At 41.7% G+C, this 24,697-nt stretch overlaps 1 protein-coding gene across 1 annotated transcript in view; it reads left to right on the top strand.

Annotated features, from left to right (window-relative positions):
* LOC134436828 (venom phosphodiesterase CdcPDE) overlaps positions 1-22,604 on the top strand; it is a 69,725-nt gene extending 47,121 nt beyond the window's left edge. The window contains exons 18-25 of the mRNA XM_063186178.1: positions 3,526-3,698; positions 5,237-5,282; positions 6,938-7,092; positions 12,762-12,906; positions 13,318-13,395; positions 16,037-16,169; positions 19,806-19,962; positions 22,415-22,604. Of these exons, the coding sequence (XP_063042248.1) occupies positions 3,526-3,698; positions 5,237-5,282; positions 6,938-7,092; positions 12,762-12,906; positions 13,318-13,395; positions 16,037-16,169; positions 19,806-19,962; positions 22,415-22,588 (1,061 nt within the window). The 3' untranslated portion in view covers positions 22,589-22,604. The remainder of the gene's footprint in view (positions 1-3,525; positions 3,699-5,236; positions 5,283-6,937; positions 7,093-12,761; positions 12,907-13,317; positions 13,396-16,036; positions 16,170-19,805; positions 19,963-22,414) is intronic.
* Positions 22,605-24,697: the final 2,093 nt, after the last annotated feature.

Below are 24,697 nucleotides of genomic sequence, written 5' to 3'. Positions count from 1 at the left end.
CTAGGCAATGCAATGCAGTGTAAAAACTGTCTACAGACTCGCCAACTTCTTGAATTCGCATGTTGAATCGCGCTCTTTCAATTATGACATTCCTGCGAGCAGTGAAATGTCCGTCCAGTTTATCAATAACTGTGTCGTACTTTATTGAGTCGGCTGGCGTTAGGTGCAGGGAAAGTAAAACATCTTCCGCTTCTTCCCCCATCGAATATATCAATGCATTCACCTGATTCACCTCATCTTCTTCCTCGAGTCCAGAAGCGATGCGGAATCTTTCGAATCTTTTGATCCATTTCGTCCACTCTTCGGGCTTGAACGTGAACTTCTCCGGTGGAGATACTCGGTAGTTAGCCATGCGGCCGCCGTTTCGGGTATGCTAACGCTTAGCACAGACTTGATCTCGTCGTAGCGATCGACTCGCATTCAAACTTAAGATCACTCAGCACGCTCTACCTCTCTAAAACACTGGTACACTAAACTTATTAAACATTATAAACGTCCGACTTGACTTCTGACACCATGTTCAGTTGGCCGTGCCAATATTATTATAATTAATGGAGAGACCACAACGTGTGTATCCAGTTGGTATCGGTGTACCTTTTATTAAGTGAACCCCGCCTTCCGGTCCCAAGGTTACATAACAAAGGTTCCCCCTCAGTAACCATAAAGGGTGGTTTATGCCTCGAGATCAGCGTCACTGCATCATGATGCAGTGAGCCGCGCAGTTAACGGAGTGAAGCCCCCCCCATCACGCAGGTACTCTGGGGCACCTCCCCGAAATTGTGTCTCGACGCAGGGAGCGACGGCGTGAAAGGGCGAAAATAGGTCTCTGATTGGTCCTCTCGACCAGCCTGCTCTGTCCTCGAGTCGAGAACAAGCGCTACTTCCTTGTTCTAACCTTCGTCGGTCTACGGACTGTGAGCTCTTCATTAAATAAGTTGCTCGTGCTTTGTTGTTTGATTTATTTACACGAACCAAAGACAACACATGCGCTTGCAAGTTACGACGCTGAAGTTATTTGGACAGTTGAACAGTGGTTCCGAGGTCGAGGAAACATTCCGCTTCGTCCTCGACAAATGAGCCACTTCTTTGTTCCAAACTACCACTGTGGCTGCCAGTGCGATCAAACATGCACGTGATATAAAGATTTTATGTTTAATTTTCATTCTCGTCGAGTCTGTGATGCTAAAAAACAACCGACACGTCTAGTTTACTCTTTGTATTGAAGGCAGTTTCAGCGTGGAATGACATCGCGCAGACCGTGCTTCAAAACAGGGCATAAACCAAAATTAACTGCATCATGGCTGCGACAAGCTCACTCTGTGGCACAAGTAGGAAGCATAACCCGCCCTTAACACTACAGATATGACGGTTTTTTTTCACGAACAAATGACATGACGGGAATTTGTGTTCTGAATACTCTCGCAGCTGTATCATCACTTTGTGTGCATGTCGATTGATTTTCATCGCTTTTGCACCACAGGATTAAAAGATATTGACACATTTGTGGTCAAATATGTACTACAAGTTTAGCTAATGGGTGGAGTCACACTCTGAAGTAGACTAGCGCTGTGTGTTACTTGGGGTGGCTGAGGTGATGTCTGGACTCAATGGATCTACTCCAGCTGTACTTCAACTTCACTGTCGAGATACGGATAGGAGGTGCCTCACTTTCAAAGTCACCACTACTTCAGAGTGCACATTACTCCAAGCAGTAGTTACTTCGTGTGCTAACGTTCGAGACACAGGAGTTAGCAACTTTTATAGTATCTACTCTGCAAAGTTGCTAACCGACTAGCTACTTCGCCTTTGAGAAATCTACCCCAGTATAGTAAAGAGTGTTAGCCTGCGGTTAAGCATTTCTCCTCCATAATAGTGAGAGGTTTTTGAGAGCAGGGGTGAGTTGTTGAGTTTTCAATGGATGGCAGGGGGTTGGAAGATTATGTGATTATGCTTAACCCATTTTAGTCTAAGGCACCTGCAAAAAATGCCTGCTGAATGTCTAAACCCTTTTTGGGGAAAAGGTGCCCTCTGCCTATTAAAACCTAAATATCTCAGCCTCAGAAGCACATAAAACATGAAATAAGTCACATTTAAAAGGTAGGACCTCATCCTGCATTAGAATGTGTAAATTCAACTCTAACATTCCCCCATTTTTAATTAATAGAGCCTGAACGCAGCGTATATGTCGCTCCAGGTGCCAAAGGTCAAACAGCATATACGCAGCGTTTGTAGAGTATGGCGTGCTCTTATCCAGATAGTTTGTTGGTTTCTTGGGTTTGGGTGCTCATAAGATATTGTGCATCCAGGTTCAAGAATGAGAATACATTCTCTGACTAAGGCACTAAAATGGTAATGTCCTACATGGACATATTAAAAACAAGGCCCACACATAGCTGCATGAGTGCCTTCGCGTGGGCCTTGTTTTTACGTAATATGTCCATGTAGGACTTGTCAAATTACTGTAATAAAGACATTTTAATTTGGAGTGCCTTAGTCAGATAATTTATTCTCATTCTTGAACCTAAATGTATACGAGGCATCAGGATAAAATGGATTAAGTGACCGGTGACCCTGCTCCTCCTCGCTTCACTGTGGGTGTGGGAGGAGAAGAGAAGGGCCAGAGGGATGAGAGCATTCTGGTCAGAGGTGTCAGAAATAAACCCACAGTAACTATCTTACAACCAACTGATTCAGAGCTTGTTGAATCAAACTTGAGGCAGCTTTTTTGAGATTTTAGGGTTTTTTTTGCCGGTAGCAACAATCTACTATACCTACCTCAGTAAGTGCAGTGGGATAACTGACATGGTTCCGGTTCCGGATCCGGAAAAGGCAGGATAATAGGGTTTTTCACAGGATCCGGATCCGGCAGGATCTTAAGAAGTGGATCCGGTATCCGGCAGATACCTAAAAATCAGGATCTGGTGCATCTCTAGTTTTTACGTAGCCTAGGCTTTTCAGTCAATCTTTCACAACCCCAATCACTGCATGGAGTGAAAGCACTTTAGAAGCAGCCGTTGCAGGCAGTTTGTCAGTAAGCCAATGAGTCTAAAAAATAGTTTGAGCCAACGTAATAAAAAGGGCCCACGTGTGCGAGTAGACTATGTGTTTCAACCCTTTCGTAGGATCCGGTTCCGGATCCGGCAGGATCTTAAGCAGTGGATCCGGTATCCGGCAGGATCCTAAAAATCAGGATCCGGTGCATCTCTATATGTAATATCATGTACTGGTACTTAGACCATGAATCACTTCTACTTTTACTTATCTATAAAGTCAAAAAAGTCAAAAATAAAGGCAGCTTTTTGCCTTTATTTTTGTCAGGACAGTTGAAGGGAGACAGGAAATGAGTGGAGAGATAGAGATGGGGAAGGATTGGCAAATGACTCGGGCCGGAAATCAAACCCGGATCACCGGCGTAGTAACCCAGTGCCCTACCGTTAGGCCACGGCAGGGCCATTTCTACTTAAACTTTTGAAACCCCTCTGATTGAGTTGAACTGACCCTTCCCATGAAATACCCCCACCACAGACGTTCTGGAAATCACGCCGGTGGAGAACAACGGTACCCACGGCAGTATGAACCACCTGTTGAGGAAGCCCTGGTTCAGCCCACAGCACCCAGCCGAGCAGAACCGGCCTGCCCAGTGCCCCCTGCTCACACTCAGCCCGGGCGACGAGCTGGGCTGCACCTGCCCTGCACTGGTACATTACATTACACTACACTTAGCTGACACTTTTATCTAAAGCAACTTACAGTTACTTTAAGGACAGGGTATTGGTTACAGTCCCTGGAGCATTACATTACATTACACTTAGACACTTTTATCAAAAGTGACTTACAGCTGCTTTAAGGACAGGTTATTGGTTACAGTCCCTGGAGCAGTGTGGGGTTAGGTGCCATGCTCAAGGGCATCTCAGCCATGGAGTGGGACCAGCAACTTTCTGATCTAAAGCCCATCTCCTTAACCACAAGACCACGGCTGCCCTAGGTACTCCATTTGGAACACTACTTTGACGTTTGCATAATAGGTGTAACATGGCCGTGTCATAACAACGTCGTAACACAGTCATGGACATGTCAAATACATTGGGTCAATGTCATTTTACATTTTATGACAGTTTCCATTATGTGACATTCAGTAACGGTAAAGACAGCACTAACAATGTCAACTTTTCATGACCATAAAACGTTAATGACATTGACAATGTTTATGACTTATCCATGACTGTGTCATGACACTGTTTTGAAACTGTTATGACACTGTCATGTCATACGTATGATGGCGGCGTCAAGTTAAAGTGATACTGTCCCATTTTTGGAAATAAGCTTATTTTACACCTCCCCTTGACTTAAATAGTAGGGATTTACCGTTCTCCTACTTCCAACCGTTCTCTGGGTATGGCAGTGCAAATTTTACCTCCAAGCTAGCGGTTAACATTGAGTCCTATGAGACCAGTTAGCCGCCAGCTGGTCTCATAAGACTCAATGTTAACTGCTAGCTTGGAGGTAAAATTTGCACTGCCATACCCAGAGAACGGTCGGAAGTGCAGGAGAACGGTAAGACCCTATTATTTAACTCAAAGGGAGGTGTAAAATGATCTTATTTCCAAAAATGGGACAGTGCCACCATTTTTGCTGTCCCAAACCAGACTTTAACTTACGTACTGCACCATGTTGACTTAAAGGTCCACTGTGGGTCACTACACTATACTGTACCTTCTCTGCACTGGTAGACTATTTATTAGTACACACTCCGATGTGTGTGTGTGTGTGTGTGTGTGTGTGTGTGTGTGTGTGTGTGTGTGTGTGTGTGTGTGTGTGTGTGTGTGTGTGTGTGAGAGAGAGAGAGAGAGAGAGAGAGAGAAAGAGAGAGAGAGAGCGTGTGTGTGTGTGTGTGCGTGCATGCGTGCATGCGTGTGTGTGTTATGTGAATTTTGTGAGGATGGGAAAAGGAGGTTAGATGGTGTTTAAGATAAAACCTTGCCAAAGCCACAGTAATTACGGTACGCGATTTGAAAGGAGTATCCCATAACTCATATTTATTGCTTTGTACAGTCATTTGTGGTGTTTTGCCATGTGCCCTAAAGCTGACATTACGTGAGCAATTTGTTTTTCTTAATTGGCCTTTAACTGCTGTCCGCTGTGTAGGAGGCGCGTGTAGATAGGGCGTGTGTGTGTTTAGTGTAGTTTCAAGTGTTCTGTAAGCAATTTAATGTGTTTCTTTCTTATGCTTTTTCAGGCTGGGAACAACCTTAACTCACGTCTCAATCTGACCGCAAGTCAAGGTACTGTATGGTCAGCCAAATGTCTTCATATGTCTTCACACAGGGAACGTACTAATAAATATATCTAGAAAATGACTACAAGACGGGCAGGAAAGAAAATGTTATACATAAAACCTTAGACATGGGAGTAAATGGTATCATAAAAATATATAGTTAAAAAAATAAACATTTGTGAGCAGCAGAGTCAAGCAAAGCAAACGTTTTTTTCTGAGGTTTCATCTATTATGAAGAAGTGTAGTTGAAGGCGTGCACATCCAACAGAAAAGCATCAACAGGCTCCAAATCAAAAACAGCAGGCGTGGAAGGGAGAATGATCTACACACTGCTGGCAAAAGACTTAGGATTTGTAAGATGCCTGAAGAAGATCTATGAGTACAGTACATTTCTTCCAGTAACTCATTTTTGTCATAAAGGGGGAAGGATCTGCACACTGCTTGCAAAATACTTAATTTATTGGGAGCAGTGATTTGATCCGATGTTCTTCGTGCAACTTAAGAAGCCTGATTTGTAAGACGCCTGACGAGAATCTATGATAGAAACGTTGTCAATAAATTAAGTAACACTTAACTGTGCGGTAACACTTAATTCTGCGGTGTCTATTCTAAATTGTCTGTTTGTATCAACATGTGATATGATGTACAAAACTTGCTTACAACAGAGATACATAATACATAGTGAATGCTACATTGTTTTTACAGTGTAAAATTGCAGAATCTCCTCTACTGGTTGTGCCTAGGGTCAAGTCTAGATAGGGTGAAATGGCGTTTAGTCATTATGATGCCCCAACAGTATGTTGTTTTAAAAGAAATTAAAAACAGGTTTATTCTCATCTGCCTTTGGTGATAGTTAATGATCTACTATCGATATAGTTTCTTTTTCTTCTTTCAATGCCTATTTTATTTGGCATTGTAGCGAAATAAAAGGTATAAAAAATGCAACCTTGAGTGCCTCAGATTTCCTTTACCCTGAAAAAGTTTAAAACTCCTCTGATCGTGTATAAGTCACTCAATGGCCTAGGCCCTGAATACTCTATATTACAGATATGAAATAGCAATATCATCCTAAAAGATGTCTTAGGTCTGCAGAGTCTCCTCTACTGGTTGTGACTAGGGTAAAATCCAGACAGGGCGAAATTGCATTTAGAAAGAAAATAAATTAAAAACAGCTTTATTTTCATCTGCCTTTGGTCAAATTCACATGGTTAGCTACTTTCTGTAACACTTCCTATAGGCTACTTAAATAATTGTCTTCTCTTTTAATATTTTTCTTCTCTCTTCTCTTCCTTTCCTCTCAAGCCCTAAAATGAACGTCGTAATGTTCATTGAAAAGTTGACAACCATAGTACTACACTACTATGACATAACACAGGGCCTTAAATGCATTATGACTTGGTCATTGTCATTCTGGTAACAGCCCTACCGTGGCGCTAACGGTAGGGCACTCGTCTGCTATGCGGCTGACCCGGGTTCGATTCCGGCCTGGATCCTTTGTCGGCCCTTCCCCGTCTCTCTCCCCACTCGCTTCCTGTCTCTCCTCCACTATCCTGTCTCATAAAAAAAACAAATAAAGGCTTGAAAAGCGCTAAAAAAATAATTTTTAAAAAGTATGATAATGCGCAGTACCAATCTTATTGCTATGGCTTGGCCTCCCCACAGTTTCCAGTGCTGAGAGGAAGCACATGCCCTTCGGGAGGCCGAGAGTGATGCAGGCTGACGCTGAGTACTGTGTGCTACATCACCATGGCTTTGTCAGCGGCTACAGCACAGACATCCTGATGCCCATGTGGAGCTCATACACCCTGGAGAAACCGGTAAGTGGCACTCATCCGCTGCACCGCATTTCCTGACCCTATGTCTATGTCTGTCTGCATGGGAAAGTAAGAAACGTAATTTCAATTCTTTGTATGACCAGCGCATGTAAAGAAATTGACAATAAAACCGACTTGACTTGACCCTGGACTTTGTATTGCATTATACGGTTACACTTAACTTGGCGCAGGTGTCATACATATGATATAACAGTGTCATGACACAGTCATGGAGAGTCATGAACATGATGTCAATGTCATGAAGGTTTTATGGTCATGACACATTAACATTGACAGGGCTGTCTTTACCCATAACCGAATGTCACTTAATGACAAAGTCATAAAATGTTGATATTATTGATATTGATATTACTGCGTTACGACACTGTTATGACAGTCTTATGTCATATGTCTGACGCCGGCGTCAAGTAAAGTGTTACCCATTATACTTAGCTGAAGCCTCTATCAATGAAGGTTTAGAGACCTTGCAAATGTAGAGTTTCTCTTTTTAAAATGGAATGGGGGCAGTGTACACCTCTGTGAACGTCATTATACTCATTATACGTACATACATTATACATATTATTATGACGTTTCAGGCAGCATGCCCTTCATCAGACATGATGTCGAAATGTGACAATATTAAATTAAGAGAAACAGGAGCTTGGTGTCACAGATGTCAAATTCAGTTTTCATGTGCCTGTGCAGTGTCAATGCATGACATCTTTGGTGTGTGAAGAAGTTCCCTAGTAAGCAATGCCTTTTGTCACCTAATGAGTTCCATTCCAATCAAGCAGCCAGTCTTTGTTTTGCTTGCTTGTTTTGCATTCTCTGCAGATGACACATACAATTTACTTCATGTATTCCCCTGTGTCTTCAGTCTTCTTTTCCCTTCAGATGATGATGATTAAGATGGATTACTGTTTGTTTCCTACTTATTTTGTCCATCACATTCAATTATGCTGCTATGCTGCATCTCATGTCAGATCCAACTTGCTCATTGCTCTGCTGTTGAATGTGTTCCATTGCCATTGTACGCATGAGAATCATACATTGGTACACAATAGGATATCACTTTATAAGCAGATATTTATTATTAAGTTTCACACAATAGATTGAGATACATTTAGGCTAAAAGTATTGAATACTTCCCTTTATAGTACGTAAAGTAGGAATGCAACCAGACATTTTGGGACCTCGTGAAAGAATACTGTATATAGGCCTAGTGTTGGGGTGTTATTGATCACAGCAACCCAGGGGCAGCCATGGCTTACTGATTAAGGAGATGGGCTTTAAATCCAGGGCAACACTTCCAAATGAGGGGCCATAATTAACAGTAAAGTAGCTACAACCTAATACTTAAAGTGGTGGTTCGCTATTTTAGACATTAAGCCCTGTTAGTGTGACTTCTGGGGTGAAGTAGAGATGTTCTCATCACAATTTTGACATTTGGTGCTGAACGGAGCATTTGGGTATTCAAGACTGCAGCCCCCCCACCTTTACATTGACTCCAATGAAGCACTCAAGCAATCGATCATAAAATGGCATTAAACTTTAGTTTGCAGAGACATGAAACTCACCGAGTGGTCAGAGGTGGGCAGCGATACGTTGGCTCGAAAATCACCGCGAAATACGCTTCCAGAGAAGATATATTATCATTAATTTCCGTCTTCATTGATTGTATTGGTTTGACTAGTAGTACTCCGCGCGACCGGAAATGGGGGTGCGTTTGTTTACGTTACTATCTATGGTTTGTATGCAAGCTGTAGTTTTTGTAGCCATCCCGCTCAAAGATAGCCGTTCTACCTCGCTCCTTGATGTCTACACAAACAACAAACTATCGCTACCTACTGGCTGGATGTCTACTGCTATTCAACGGCGTCTGGGGAAAAATAGGTCCGCCAAATGCTAAACAACAGTTAGAAGTATTAAAAAAAACAACAGTTAGAAGGCATATTTCGCTGCAATTTTCGGGTCAATTTATCGCTGTTTACCACTGACCACATGGTGAGTTCCACGTCTTCTCGAACGAAAGTTTAATGCCATTTTATAATCGATTGCTTGAGTGCTCTGTTGGAGTCAATGTAAAGGTGGGGGGGCTGCAGTCTTGGATACCCAAATGCTCCGTTCAGCACCAAATGTCAAAATTGTGATGAGAACATCTCTACTTCACCCCAGAAGTCACACAAACAGGGCTTAATGTCTAAAATAGCGAACCACCACTTTAAGCAAGGGTTAATAATTCTTACTTAATGCCACATTAGACACATATTAGCCTAATTGTTATTAATGCACATTAGTAAGCAGTTACTTAACTATTAGATAACTATTACCTTGTGTTACAAGTTAATAGCACATCATTATTTAACTAATAGATAAGTAAGGGCACAGTTATTCGTTAAGTAGCTATCAGGTAATACTTAACTAAGGACCAAAATTAACACTTACTTGATACAAAAGTAAGGCATAACTAATGGATAAATAATACATAAATATTGGGGGTTTGGGACCCTTATATTAGAGTTGGCTGAGGATAACTAATGGTTAATTAATAGATAGATATTGGTGTTTGGGACCCTTATATTAGAGTTGGCTGCAGATAACTAATGGTTAATTAATCAATAGATATTGGTGTTTGAGACCCTTATAATAGAGTTGGCTGAGCATCCCGAATAGTCAAGTTAATCTACTGTGACATCTAGTTTTCATTCCTTCAAATCACTGTAATAGTGGCAACAGGAGCTATTATATAGCAAGGATTGGACGTACACTTCTCAATGATGGTGGGGTGATGAGATGTAATTTTTTCATATACCACTTGTTAGTTTTAATGGTAAAAACCCTACCATAAATGCAGGACATTATGAAGAGTAATAGATTTGAAGCGAAACTAAACCATTCCTTTGTGATAATTGAGTTAATGTTTGAGAATATTAGCTCCAAGAAGTGCAGTGCATGATGGGTACGCAATCTACAGACAGCAATATTTCGGTGTTATTTATTCATTAGATATGCCTTGCTTTTGTATTAAGTAAGTGTTAATTTAGGTCCTGAGTTAAGTACGACCTAATAGCTACTTAACTATTAACTGTACCCTTACTTTTCTATTAGTTAAATAATTATATGCTATGAATTTGTGACACATGGCAATAGTTATCTCATAGTTAAGTAACTGCTTACTAATGTTTAACATATGCATTAATAACAATTAATATGTGTCTAATGTGTCGTTAAGTAATGATTATTAACCATTACTTAAGTATTAGGTTGTAGCTACTTTACTGTTAATTATGGCCCCTTATTTGGAAGTGTTACCAAATCCAGTTTTGGATAGTAATACATTACAAAAGTAATGAATTACTGTAATGCATTACTTTCTGCTGTAATACAGTAATGTACAGTAAAGCATTACAGGGCAAAAATATGTAATATTTACTTAGTTACTTAGTTACAATGCTAATCTTAAATAACTTAAGTTACAAATGCATTACAAATATCTGGATTTTAGTGGTATTCAGTGTGGTGGGTCAGAAAGAAGCTATTCCTGATCCTGGTTGTTTTTACTCTGCATGCTGCCAACAACACCTCCTGGATTGGAGGTGAAAAAGTCATGACCCATGAGCTTGATTTACACTGTAATAAACTGCCAGTTCCATATTTAGGCCTACAGTTTTTTTTGGCAAAAGTAACTAAAGTAATGCAAAAGTACGTAGTGTAATGCCTTACATTTTAAATATAGTAATATTGTAGTGTAAGGGATTATTTTGAAAAGACAGTAACATGTAATTAGTAATGCATTACAGGTTTTGAGTAACTTGCCCAACACTGTTTAAATCAGAGGGATGCCGGGTTTGAACCCCTCCCTTCCACTCCCTGGCTTCTGCAATGAATATTTAGTTTTCATAAGAGTTTTTATATTCTCAGGTGAGTTGAAGTCACGACAATCCCAGGTAACACTTTACAATAATGGTGCATTATTTGTAATGGAATGATGTTGGAAGTAATGTATGATTCATGGTGAATTAACACATAATTTATGTATGCAGTGATGTTTAATCTATTATTAGTCAATGAGGAGTCACTATTGTAGTCATGATGACTCACCATTAAGTAATTGTGGTACAACCAAGGGTAATTAATGGTGTGAATTACAAGTGTTAATATATCATATATTAACACTGCAGATGAAAATCCTGATATATCGATCCAATCATACATGAATCCGACCTTAATTAATGATGGATGAGTAATAATGGAATAATGTTGTAAGTAATGTCAGCATCACCACTGTGGATAATAATACTGCCATATGGATCCAATCATATCTCAATCACAGGTCAGACAGGTCATAACTAGTCCTGGTTGTAAAACCATTTAATTTCACTGAGGAAAAAATAGACTAAGCTAGGGATGCCTAGGTGAAAGTGGTCAGGGGGCTAGATTTTTTTCAAGACTTTATTTCTGACCTGAAAATAGGCCTACTACACTGACTCACACATTGATATGCATGAAATTACCCAGAAAGGCCTATACATACAAACATTGCATTGGTACCACAGTAGCTTCACAATGAGGCTTAAAACGCCCTAGCCTATTCTAAAGAAGTGTGCCTTTGAAAACATGATATTGCCCTATCCATGCAGGTCTACATTTATTTAGATAGGCTAGTGTTTCTCAACGGGGGCAGTACAGCCCCCCAGGGGGCGTTGGAGAGCTCTAGGGGGGCGTTGAGAAGGATACAGGTGAGAGTGGGCGGGGCTTAGTTCCAATTAAAGCAGATAGTCCATTTTATTTTTTAATACTAAGGGGGGCATTGGCAGGCTTATGATCAGGTCAAGGGGGCGTTGGGAGGCTTACGATGAGGTCCAGTGGGCGTTTCCTTAAAAAAGGTTGAGAACCACAGAGATAGGCTATTAAAAACTGGATGCAAACAAAACACAAAAGATTGGTCTTCACACCCCTGAGTCGTCACACTCAAGTCGGAGTCACAGGACTCGAGTCCACACCTCTGATGACATTACTTACAACATTATTCCATTATTACGCACGCATCATTAATTAAGGTTGGATTCATGTATGATTGGATCAATATATCAGGATTTTTATCAGCAGTGTTAATATATGATATATTAACACTTGTAATTCACACCATTAATTACCCTTGGTTGTACCACAATTACTTAATGGTGAGTCATCATGACTACAATAGTGACTCCTCATTGACTAATAATAGATTAAACATCACTGCATACATAAATTATGTGTTAATTCACCATGAATCATACATTACTTCCAAAATTATTCCGTTACTATTCATGTACCATTATTGTAAAGTGTTACCCAATCCCATAATTGCTAGTTCAACAAGTTGTAACGCTACCCTGGAAAATTCCCCAAGAAATTCTGCTGCATTATGTTCCAAGATAATGACATCAAATGAAATGTCTCCACTCTCTCCATCTCTGTCAGTGGCACTTGGCAGAGGTGCACGCACAGATGTTTAGTCTGCCTGGCGCTTGCGAGGCTCTGTCTGTACTCTGCAACATTACGCCTCAGTCTCTCTCTCTCTCTCCCTCTCTCTCTCTCTCTCTCTCTCTCTCTCTCTCTCTGTCTCTCTCTCTCTCTCTCTCTCTCTCTCTCTCTCTCTCTCTCTTTTTCTCTCTCTCTCACAGGCAAGTGAAGACCCTCTTCCAGGTGTCATACCCGATTGCTTGAGAGCGGATGTGAGACTCGACTCCAACCAAAGTGCCACCTGTGAGGAGTACAATGCGGTGCCGGCTGCTGCCCAATTCGCCTCAGCCTTCCTCTACCCTCCCAGTGCGTAAACAGATCACACACACCACAGGGGACAACCACCATACACAGGCAGAGTTAGTGACTCAAATAAGCATCGGCTGACTCGGGACAGTGATTCAGTAGCCTCTTACTGCAGCAGGGGTCGCCGGCGACCCTATTCACTTGCTGAAAATGCTTAACTACATCATAACAACATTGCCATGACATCACAGAGAGCCATAGTGCTGTGCTAAGGGGTTAAACTTTAAATCCTACATAGAGCCCCTTTAAGAATATTTGCTAACCCAGATGCTTGCCCCATTGTGCTCAGCTCTGGCAGGCACTGTATATCTCCATAGAGAGTATCTCCAGTCATGTTTGGTGTAAACACACTTAATTCTTCGGACGTACTCCAAACCCAAGTGCTGTGGTGTTTTTTTCTTTCACCCTCAGATTTGAATGAGTCTGCGGATGAGCAGTATGACTCCCTGATGATGAGCAACGTCGTTCCCATGTATCATCCGTTCAAGGGTAAGCAAGACACAACACCAGGAGAAAGACTCAAGATTACAGCCACATGCTGTACATAATGATTTTGTCACTCATCTCATCTTCTTTAGGGATATTATTACTACTGTGTGTGTGTGTGTGTGTGTGTGTGTGTGTGTGTGTGTGTGTGTGTGTGTGTGTGTGTGTGTGTGTGTGTGTGTGTGTGTGTGTGTGTGTGACACCGTAGCCTCCAGAGCTGGAGTCGGAATGTGTATGTGTTGCGTCATAGCACTGTCCACTGTTTTTTTTATGTACTGGTACATGAAGAACTTTGTTGTACAATGACTTATTTCCATTTTGTAACAATTTGGGAAATTTACATTTTTGCATTTCATTGCAAAAATCATTTTATATACAGTAGGTATAAAAAGTATGTTCTGAAAATATTTGATTATATATCACACAGAGATGAAAGGACGTCACAGTCGTCACAGAAACAGTCATTTTCAATACAAAATGGTGTTTAACTCATTTCGCAATACAACTACATTTGTTTATGGGCTCTTTAGTCTCTATTTATATTGGCCAGTCGAAGATGGTGACAGGAAATGAGAGGGGTGATAGACAGGTACGGATCGGGAAATGACCTCAGGCAAGAGTCTATGTACAAGTGTCTTACTGAAGGACACATTGATAGGGTCAGTTAGAGCGGGGCTAGAAGCTACAACCTTTAGGTTGCTGAACAAACACCTGCCAAATATGCCCCCATGGCCACAGTGTGTAGGCCTATCTGTGGTCTTCATGGGCAACAGTAGTTTTCAGAGTGAGGAGTCCGCACACTTAGAATCCTTTTTGAGAATCTGAAGAAGACTGTTGAGGTCGCAACGTTATCCTGCCATGAAAAAATAAAACACAACAAAAAGGATTCTAAGTGTGCGGACTCCTCACTCTAAAAACTGCAGTTGACCTTCGTCCTGCACCTTTCCCTGGGATGTGCACAATCCTCTCCTTCAACTTCATGGGCAACAGTCATGATTCAGCCCAGTATGGTTTAGCTCCTCTTCCGCTCTTCATTTGCTCATGTGCAGATTTCTTTGAAGCTTGAAGATGTGTTGCGTTTATTTTCAGTCCTGGCCTGGTATTTCTAACATCAGACCAGAGCAGTTGGAGACTTCTGGATAAAAGATGCAATGTCTTCAAGATGTCCAAAAACACGCTCATCGGCTCACAAGATTTTAATCATTTGTGTCATTTTCGATATACACCACATTTTCACCATTGGCTGTGACTACTGGACATCAATTACAATAGAGTGAAGAAGAGGGCTGATGATTGATGTGACAGGCACATACATCATTCTGGCTGTACATGATAGAGAAATTCTGCATTAGGCTAACTGGAATTGTGGACTTTCAGACATACACTCACCGGCCACTTCATTAGGAACACCTCTCTAGTGCTGGGTTGGACCCCCTTTTGCCTTCAGAACTGCCCGAACTGCCTGCAACACTTGTTAGTACAGTAGGCTGTGGCATTCCAACAAAGATAAATTGGTACTAATTGGCCCTAATTGTGCTAAGAAAATATCTTTAAGCCATTATATCCCCAGCCTGAAACGTTGATGTAAGGCAGGGTTGACCCATGTTTTCATATTGTTGACGCCAAATTCTGACCATTCCTTCTGAGTGTTGGAGTTGATATCAAGACTCATCAGACCAGGCAACATTTTCCCGATCTTCTAGTGTCGTTTATGGTGAGCCTGTCCAAATTGTTGCCTCATTTTCCTGTTCTTAGCTGACAGGAGTGGCACCAAATGTGGTTTTCTGCTGATACAGCCCATTTGCCTTAAGATTTGGTGTTCTGTGTAATCAGGGATTCTCTCATGCATACCTCGGTTGTATTGAGTGGACATTTGACTTAATGTTGCCTTTGTATCAGCTCAAACCAGTCTGGCCATTTTCCTCTGACCTCTACCATCAACAAGGCATTATTGCCCACAGAATCGCTGCTCACTGCATTTTTTTTTCTTTTTTCGTGCGATTCTTTGTAAACCCTAGAGATGGTTGTGTGTGAATATCCCAGTAGACCAGTATTTTCTGAAATACTCAAATCAAGTCCTTTCAGCTTGACAGCCATGTCATGTTCAAAGTCATTTAAATAACCTTTCTTCCCCATTATGATGGTCGGTTTGAACTACATCAGATCATCTCAACCATGTCTACATGCAAAAATGCATTGAGTTGCCACCATGCGATTGGCTGATCAGAAATTTGCCTCAATGAGCAGATGTAACAGGTGTTCCTAATGTAGTGGCCGGTGAGTGTATTTCACACGTAAACAGTGGGTCTGATTTTCGTTTTGTAGCATCAAAAATCAGAAGTTCCAACTGGAGTGGATGTGTATCGTTGGACTGCGTCGTATCATTATGCCAGGCATTCGGGTTTAATTTCTGCCCGAGGTCATTTCCCGATCCTCTCCCATCTTGGCTTGACTTTCAAACCGACCTGACATGACTTCTCTCTCCCTACGTATTTTCTGTCTCTCTCACTGTCCCGTCTAAATAATGAAGGTGTACAGTAACAAACAGTCCAAAAAAAGACATCTAAAAAAATACAACTGCGGACATCTTGTAATGATTCATGTGATTTATGATGTATTTCTTTGACTTTGATTGCTCCCCTAGGAATCTGGGATTACTTCCATAATGTGTTGCTGAAGAGATATGCAACGCAGTACAACGGTCTGAACGTGGTGGCTGGTCCTGTCTTTGATTACAACTATGATGGACGATATGACTCTGCTGACCAAATCAAAAAGTATGTGACTAGTTTCTCTGCCACATTTCCATCAACAACCAAATGAGCGGGTATTTTCTAGATACTGTACTCATTTTACATAGTTACATGTGTTTTGGTCAAGAGACTTGCAGTAGGAGCAAGGAGTTTTTGGGTTTCCATTTGCAACTAGTAGTGTTGTGACGTTTGCGAGTGCATCCATTGTTTTGAACGGCTCCTAAAAGTGAACGATGGGAGCCGAATCACAACTGGGAGAGCCACTCTACTCTACCGAACACTTTAATTTGTGGGAAAAAAACACAAGTGTTTGCATCACAGAGTGGCAGAAACAGTCTTTAGAAGGAGGAGGACAATCAGTTTGGACAAAATGACTTAGGCTAGAGGTCAAGTGAAAAAATCTATCTCCTAAACACTGCATTAATAATAACAAACAAACGGAACAAGCCACTATTATCCGGATCCCGTCAAAGACCCAGAAAGTCCATCTCTAGCAACTGGCAATATCTGAAAAACTTTCCAAGGCGCAACTGCAGCGCTGTCATAGGGAAACAAGGCCGACAGGCGGACAACAGATGCGTCCCTCTATGCCAGTTCCAACTATGCCACCCCCCCCCCCCCCCAAAACGCCCCCTGGCCTCCACTTAGCATGTCAACGCCCCCCGAGGATGTACTTTTTGTTTATTGGTCATCATGGACACTCCAAATATTGTGGCAGGCAGCAAGGCAGCAAAATGGCGAGACATGGCTTTATTTTTTGCAGTTTAGGGTATAATAAGCTTATCATCATTATTGGATTTGGAAAAGAACCATAGGCTATGATTTGAAATTTCACATAGCCTAGATGAAGTGAACATTACAAATTACCAGACATTTATTAGGCCTAACAACCTTTATTATCACGCCATTTCAGCAGTATGTGCATGTGGGAAAGAATCTAAACATCGACAAATAATAAACTAGACTGCCTGTGCAGTCGCCTTCGACTGCTTAAGGTATATCCCCGAAACGCGACGCTTCCAGTCCCCAATCATTCCTACCACTCCCGTCCACCTTTTCATGAACGTTTATGATAAATACAAAATATAAAATAAATATATTTAATATCTATACATAGATCAATGACATGCATAGGCTTAAAACCAAATGACTATTGTGAAAATGAAGGAAAAAATGGGGCAAATGGTAACACTGTTTTAATGGTTCACTATTACAGTGGATATACCACATTAAGTACAGTGTAATAACCAGTGTAACAATATTTAATATCACGTCATACCAGTGTGACACCATGTACCAATTTTGTACTTATATCATGTAGGCTATTTGTGTGTAAGTGGTATTACATGGTATTGCATATTTGTACACTGGTATTACACTAGTATTACATGGTATTACATATTGTTACACTGATTATTACACTGTACCTGGTATTGCCTATTTTTACACTGGTATTACACTAGTATTACATGGTATTAAATATTGTTACACTGGTTATTACACTGTAGGCCTACCTGATATGGTAGATTCACTGAAATGGTGAACCATTAAATTAAGGAGTTACCGGGCAAATCAATCCACCCAGTCAGAAGTTATGGGCCAAATAAAAATTCCACCATTTTGAAAGTGTTGACCTCCAAACTCGAATCAGTTCATGAACCTACCCTGCAGCATTCACACACCAAATCTGGGACAAATCCATCCACCCGGTAAGAAGTAAGGGGCCAAACAAAAATTCGGCCATCTTGAATTCGGCCATCTTGAAATTGTTGACCTCCAAACTCGAATCAGTTCATGAACCTACCCTAGAACATTCACACACCAAATCTGGGACAAATCCATCCACCCGGTCAGAAGTAATGGGCCAAACAAAAATTCGGCCATCTTGAATTCGGCCATCTTGAAATTGTTGACCTCCAAACTCGAATCAGTTCATGAACTTACCCTGCAGCATTCACACACCAAATCTGGGACAAATCCATCCACCCGGTCAGAAGTAAGGGGCCAAACAAAAATTCGGCCATCTTGAATTCGGCCATCTTGAAAGTGTTAACCTCCAAACTGTGATCAGTTCATGAACCCACCCTAGAGCATTCACACACCAAATCTGGGACAAATCCATCCACCCGGTCAGAAGTAATGGGCCAAACAAAAATTCGGCCATCTTGAATTCGGCCATCTTGAAATTGTTGACCTCCAAACTCGAATCAGTTCATGAACCTACCCTAGAACATTCACACACCAAATCTGGGACAAATCCATCCACCCGGTCAGAAGTTATGGACCAAACAAAAATTCGGCCATCTTGAATTCGGCCATCTTGAAAGTGTTAACCTCCAAACTGTAATCAGTTCATGAACCCACCCTAGAGCATTCACACACACCAAATCTGGGACAAATCCATCCACCCGGTCAGAAGTAATGGGCCAAACAAAAATTCGGCCATCTTGAATTCGACCATCTTGAAATTGTTGACCTCCAAACTCGAATCAGTTCATGAACCTACCCTAGAACATTCACACACCAAATCTGGGACAAATCCATCCACCCGGTCAGAAGTTATGGACCAAACAAAAATTCGGCCATCTTGAATTCGGCCATCTTGAAAGTGTTAACCTCCAAACTCTAATCAGTTCATGAACCCACCCTAGAGCATTCACACACCAAATCTGGGACAAATCCAAACATCCGTTCAAAAGTTATCGCGGCGGCGGACGCGGCGGCGGCAGTGCACGCAAAACCATTACATCCCCGACGCTCCGCGTTTCGGGGATATAATAAATAAAACCGTTTGGGTGAATCATGCGCTTATGGACTTTTTTTCAATACCAGCTTCACCGTCAAGGCACAAAGCAGTGAAACTCAATTACCCAGAATGCTGCACGTGAGCTCTCTACCCGGGTGATTCTGGAAAACAAACATGGCGGCAACTCGCTTTACTACCTTAATAATGTGTTAATCCGACTCTAGATTTCTTAACTGATGAAAATCGAAGGCAGAAATCAACATTGTAGTGTCTAAATATGAGGTCGATTGGTCTATTTGTGGCGTACATCACGACCGGCTGAGTTGTTGGCCTCACGTTTGTCAGTTAGCCTGTGGCTAGGCTACTTTTCGCCAACGTTAGCATCCGGTTAGAAAGGCTATGCTTGCACGCATTCGCTCCGGTCCAAAATGGCAAGTCTGCCGCCTTGTGGCCACATGAAGGAACAATTGAAGGAATGCGTTTCAGACACAATTGAAGGAATGCGTTTCAGACGGACGGACGGACGGACGGACAGACAGACCCTCTTATAGAGATGCTGGGACGCATCTAAAAAAGGCGCCTCTCGAATTCATCTCATCACAATTGAGGTAGTTGGCAATAACAATAATACTGACGTTTTTACGGGGAAGCGTTGTTCAGCTGTCCTTCAACGTTTGCTCGAGGCGAGAGGAATCAGCACGGCGTATGAATAATTAAAAAAACATGGGTTCATGCTCATGGTATTGAACATTTCTGAAATGGATAAATCACAAAAAGTCTGAATCAAAGGGTTTGACTCTCTGAAATTGTTTATTGTAACCAAGCCATGCAATAAAGACTTTTTACTTTTGATAGATGAGAGTGCCTTGGTATTTTTTCTTTTTCAATTTCTGAAATGGATATTTGTTTTTCAGCTATGTGCCAGGATCAGAGATCCCCATCCCCACCCACTACTTCCTGGTGCTGACAAGCTGTCACAACTCCTCCGGGCCTGTCGAGGGCTGTCCAGAGCAGCTCCAGACTGTTTCGTTCCTCATACCGCACCGGCCAGACAACACAGAATCATGCAGCGTAAGCCAATATAATATCCTCGTAACGCACTGTGCAGACAACACAGAATCATGCAGCATAAGCAAATACACTATTCTCATACTGCACTGGTCTCGTGCTCAAAAGTGAGTCCCTGCCAGAAAAGGACCGACAGGGAGTCACTTTTGAGCACGACACCGGCCAGAAAAGGACAGAATAATGCAGCGTAAACCAAATCAAAGGAATTTAGGTTTTTTTTTTTAAAGGGACACTGTGCAGGAAATAAGATACTGCAACTATGCTGCTCATTGAAACTGGGCTGCCAATTGCCAAATTTGATCTTTACATGAAAGTTTACTAAGTAATAAACAAATATTTTCTAGTATGGTCCAAGTACAGTCATTTTTGCAGCTAAAAATGGCTATTTTTTAAAATTCAAAATGGCGGACCATGGAGAAGATCCCCCTTTACATGTATGAAAAATGCAATTTTTCCAGTCACAATGAATACTTAGAATTTGATGCTGGTGGTAAGTATTCATGAAAAAGGTAACATTAGTGAATGGGCAGCACAAATTCTGGAAATAAACAACTAAAAATGTCACACAGTGTCCCTTTAACAAAGTAAACAGACTGCATTCTGTCAGAGGTGTCAAAAGTAAACGTTTAAAGTAGAAGTTTAAAAACCCTGCTACAGTTTCCTTGCAACACAAGTGACTTCACTGAGTAACTGGGCTACATTTACTGTACCAGTGTAGCCTACCTGACTTACATTCAACTGATTCTGAGGTTGGATGGAATTTGTGTCGAATTTTTGTGCTGGTTTTTTTTCAATAACAACAGTCACTCATTTGGTAGGCCCTACAGTTGAAATACTGGTGTAATTACCTCCGGCAAGGAGGTTATGCTTTCGGTCGCGGTGGTTTGTCTGTCTGTCTGTTTGTTTTTCTGTATGGCTGTCGGTTTGTCTGTTTATTTGTCTGTCAGCAGGATAACTCAAAGTGTGCGTTCCAATATGCTACCTTGCATCCTCCACTTCTCCTTGTGGCCTCGCCCCGCCTTCTGGCCCCTGTTCCGTGGAGAAAACAATAAAGTTTCTCCGCTGTAAGCCTAGCCAAAACAATTTTTGGGGGACTGTTCTTCATTCACCATCCAGATTTCAAATGAGAAAATGACTTAACAATTGAGCTTTTGCGAGATATTGAAATATAATGCTGTTGGCAGTGATGTCATCATGACATATTATTTCCTGGTACGAGGCCACATGCACAAGTGGAGGATGCAACGCACCCAAAAAGTTATGGCGATTTTCTTCGGGTTTCCGGGTCTAGTCCCACCGCCCGCCATTGCTTCACTTCCGATTAGAATGTACGCTATCCCTTCTATTCTGTATCATTGGCCATGCCCCTTCAGGTGAGTACTGTAGGAGACTAGGAGACTGAATGGAGTTCATTGGGAAAGTAGTTAAAAAGAGAAATACACGCGCATCCGTCTCAAAAAGATTGGGTGCAGGACCAGCAAAAATACCATGAAAAACTGAGAGAAAAGTTCGCGACACCAAGCTCCCATTGCTCCTTCATCAGGGGCAGGACATGCTGCCCGAAACGTCACATTGAAAAAGAGCAACGGGAGCTTGGTGTCGAGGACTTTTCTTTCTGTTTTTCATTGGGAAAGTCACATCCATTTAGGAGACCAGAGTAAGTCCCACTTCATTGCATTGGTGACTTGTGCTATACTTTATCCATATATATGAACACTATTCCGGGTGCGGCCGCATATTACCGCCACCCAGCGCTCTCAAATAACTGTTTTCATCACCAGCCAAAATAGCTAGTAAATGTTAATCTCACTAGCCAAACACACTCTTACTAATGGGTGAAAGTGGCTAAGTTGGTCTTTTCTACCAGCCAAACTGAAATGTCACCAGCATTTGTCAGGTTGGCTGGTGTTCATTTAGAGCCCTGCCGACACCTATAGGAAATTGTCCTATCACTGACTGATGGCAGCAATACAAGCTACCGGCCAAACATGGCACAGATCTGACTTCATCCATTCCTTCCAATACAAAGTAGTGGTCAACACGGCATGTAGTGAAGTGAAGTGAAGTGAAAGCCCATTGGGAAACTCCAACTCCCATTGTCATTGTGACACAGCACTCCACAGCACACAAGTAGTGAACACACTACACGCAATGAAATTGCATTTATGCCTCACCTGTGCAAGGGGGCAGCCCTCAATGGCACCCATAGGGAGCAGTGTGGCTGGACGGTACCATGCTCAGGTTACCTCAGTCATCATAGAGAAGGATGGGGGAGAGCACTGGTTGATTACTCCCCTCACCAACCTGGCGGGTCGGGAGTCAAACCGGCAACCTTTGGGCTACAAGTCTGACACCCTAACTTTACCCATGACTGTTGTTATCTACAAGTATGTGGTTTGTGTTGGCTTTAGCATATTGAAAATATTTGCACTTACTCTGCTCTTGTCCTCTTCAGAGTTCACAGCCTGAAAGCCAATGGGTGGAGGACCTGCTGTGGTTCCACCAGTCGCGAGTGAGAGATGTAGAGCTCATCACTGGACTAGACTTCTATCAGGACAGCAGCCGGCCAATCGCAGAGCTTCTACAAGTCAAGACCCGCCCCACTGCAGCCATTTTCAGGAAGACCTAAAAACCAGCGAAAGAAAACACCTGCAGACACACACATGCGCGCGCGCACACACACACACACACACACACACAGTGGTTGATACATTTGATCAATATGCAAGATAGTAGGGTCACTGGCCCAAAAAGAGTTGTTTATTTCATGATATTAACAAACCAGTGCTGATATGCTACCAGTGAACCATGACTACAGCAATTTCCTGCATCTGCTTGTTCAAAATGATGAGTCAGTTGACAAGGAAATCAGCAGTTTTTGTACATAGATAAGCTATGAAATATGTGACACTGTATATTTAGAGAATTTGTAATTTCCTGTAGAGGTCATTCTGGAATTTTGTACACTTCAACATGATTGTGAGAAAATAATTGTGTTTTTTTCTAATAACCCCACTATGACCTGTTGAAGAAGTATTAAACTATTCAATTCTGACTAGTATTAAACCATTAAATTAGACAATTCTGGTAATTACCTTCATTTCCCCACGGGGATCAATAAAGTAACTCTGCTCTATTATTATATTTTTCATATTCAGTATTCCATATCAATTGGATGAATTGAATGTTCGACACCTTGTGGTAGAATACCTACTGTATTCTCACCTTTGTCACATATTGTAATTAGTTGTGTTCAGTTGGGGCCTAGTGGTTAGAGAGTTGGTCTTTCAATCTAGGGGTTGCAGGTTCAAATCCCCCCTGACCTCTCCCTACATCTCCATCCATGGCTGAAGTGCCCTTGAGCAAGGCACCTAACCCCACATTGCTCCAGGGACTGTAACCAATACCTTGACAAATAATAACTGTAAGTCGCTTTGAATGAATGAAAGCATCAGCTAAGTGCAATGTAATGTAATGTGTTCCTGTCATGAATGTACGTTTATATATTGAGCACTGTATGAAAGTTTAGCCTGCTGTATGAATAGCCTTGGTCCTGTGTCCTCTTCATTGTCCATATTCTAAAGAAAGATAGTGGCCAATGTAACTGAGGTGTTCCTGCACAGTCCACCACTCGGGGCTCGAACCTGCCACCTCTTGGTCGACGCATCAGTTCGGGTACAGCACAGCACGATACCACTGAGCTAAAGGACCAGGTCACACCTAGGTCACACCTAAATATTTAAACTCATCAACATTATTTAGCTTTGTTCCATCAACATATATGTCTGGAACAACATTTAGTTTAAATCTATTGTGAAAATACATTGTGACAGTTTTGTTGGTATTTAGTGTGAGACAGGAGGTTTTTAACATTAAACAAGCTTGTCCATATGACAGTGTTTATTTGGTTTCATTTGTGTGAATATAATTAGCATTCCATAGTTCATTTTTTTATCATCAATAAAGGAAAACATATTTGTGTGTAGTTCTGTATAAATTCTAACATGTAGTCAGACAATTAAAGGAAAGAAGAAGGTTTACTCCTAAAACTTAAATCGAATAAAATCAGGTTAACTCCCTAAAGTATTGAACAAAAAACAGGAAACACCCGGAGACTGGTAATAACAGATGGTGAATTTGGAGTTGGAAGATAGAAAATGGATCTGTCCGAATGTCAAATATTCTGAAGTAATTAAAATGACAGTGAGACGAACAAGAGGGTGAAATTCAAGTTGGCTGTAAGATGCTGCTTCTTCTCTCCATTGATCAATGTTTTAAACGTACACACTTTGTCCGTGTCTCTTTATTGATGGTTTACAGGTTTAACAGTTGCAACAACTTGCAAGATCAATAATGTTAGTGTAACGGAGGCCAACTAGCAGAGTGTGGTGTGGAACGTTAGTGGCCTCACGTTTTGCTGATGCCCCGCCTCTGTGGAGAAAACAAATACGTTTCCCCACTGTCAGCCTAGCCACAACAATTTTTGGGGGACTATTCTTCATTCACCATCCAGTTTGCAAATGAGAAAATAACTTTACAATTGAGCTTTTGCAAGATATTGAAATATAATGCTGTTGTCAGTGATGTCATCATGACAAATTACTTCCTGATACAAGGCCACAAGCACAAGTGGAGGACGTACGGTTGCATATTGGAGCGCACCCTACATGTTCAGCATGTTGCCGTGACCTGACCCCGAATGCTGCCATCGTGGGCCAGTATCATGATGTCATTTCAC

Source organism: Engraulis encrasicolus, chromosome 20, assembly GCF_034702125.1.
Source record: "Engraulis encrasicolus isolate BLACKSEA-1 chromosome 20, IST_EnEncr_1.0, whole genome shotgun sequence".
Classification (NCBI taxonomy): Eukaryota; Metazoa; Chordata; class Actinopteri; order Clupeiformes; family Engraulidae; genus Engraulis; species Engraulis encrasicolus.
Note: the sequence above shows the minus strand (reverse complement) of the source record. Positions and strands in the feature narration are given on the sequence as shown.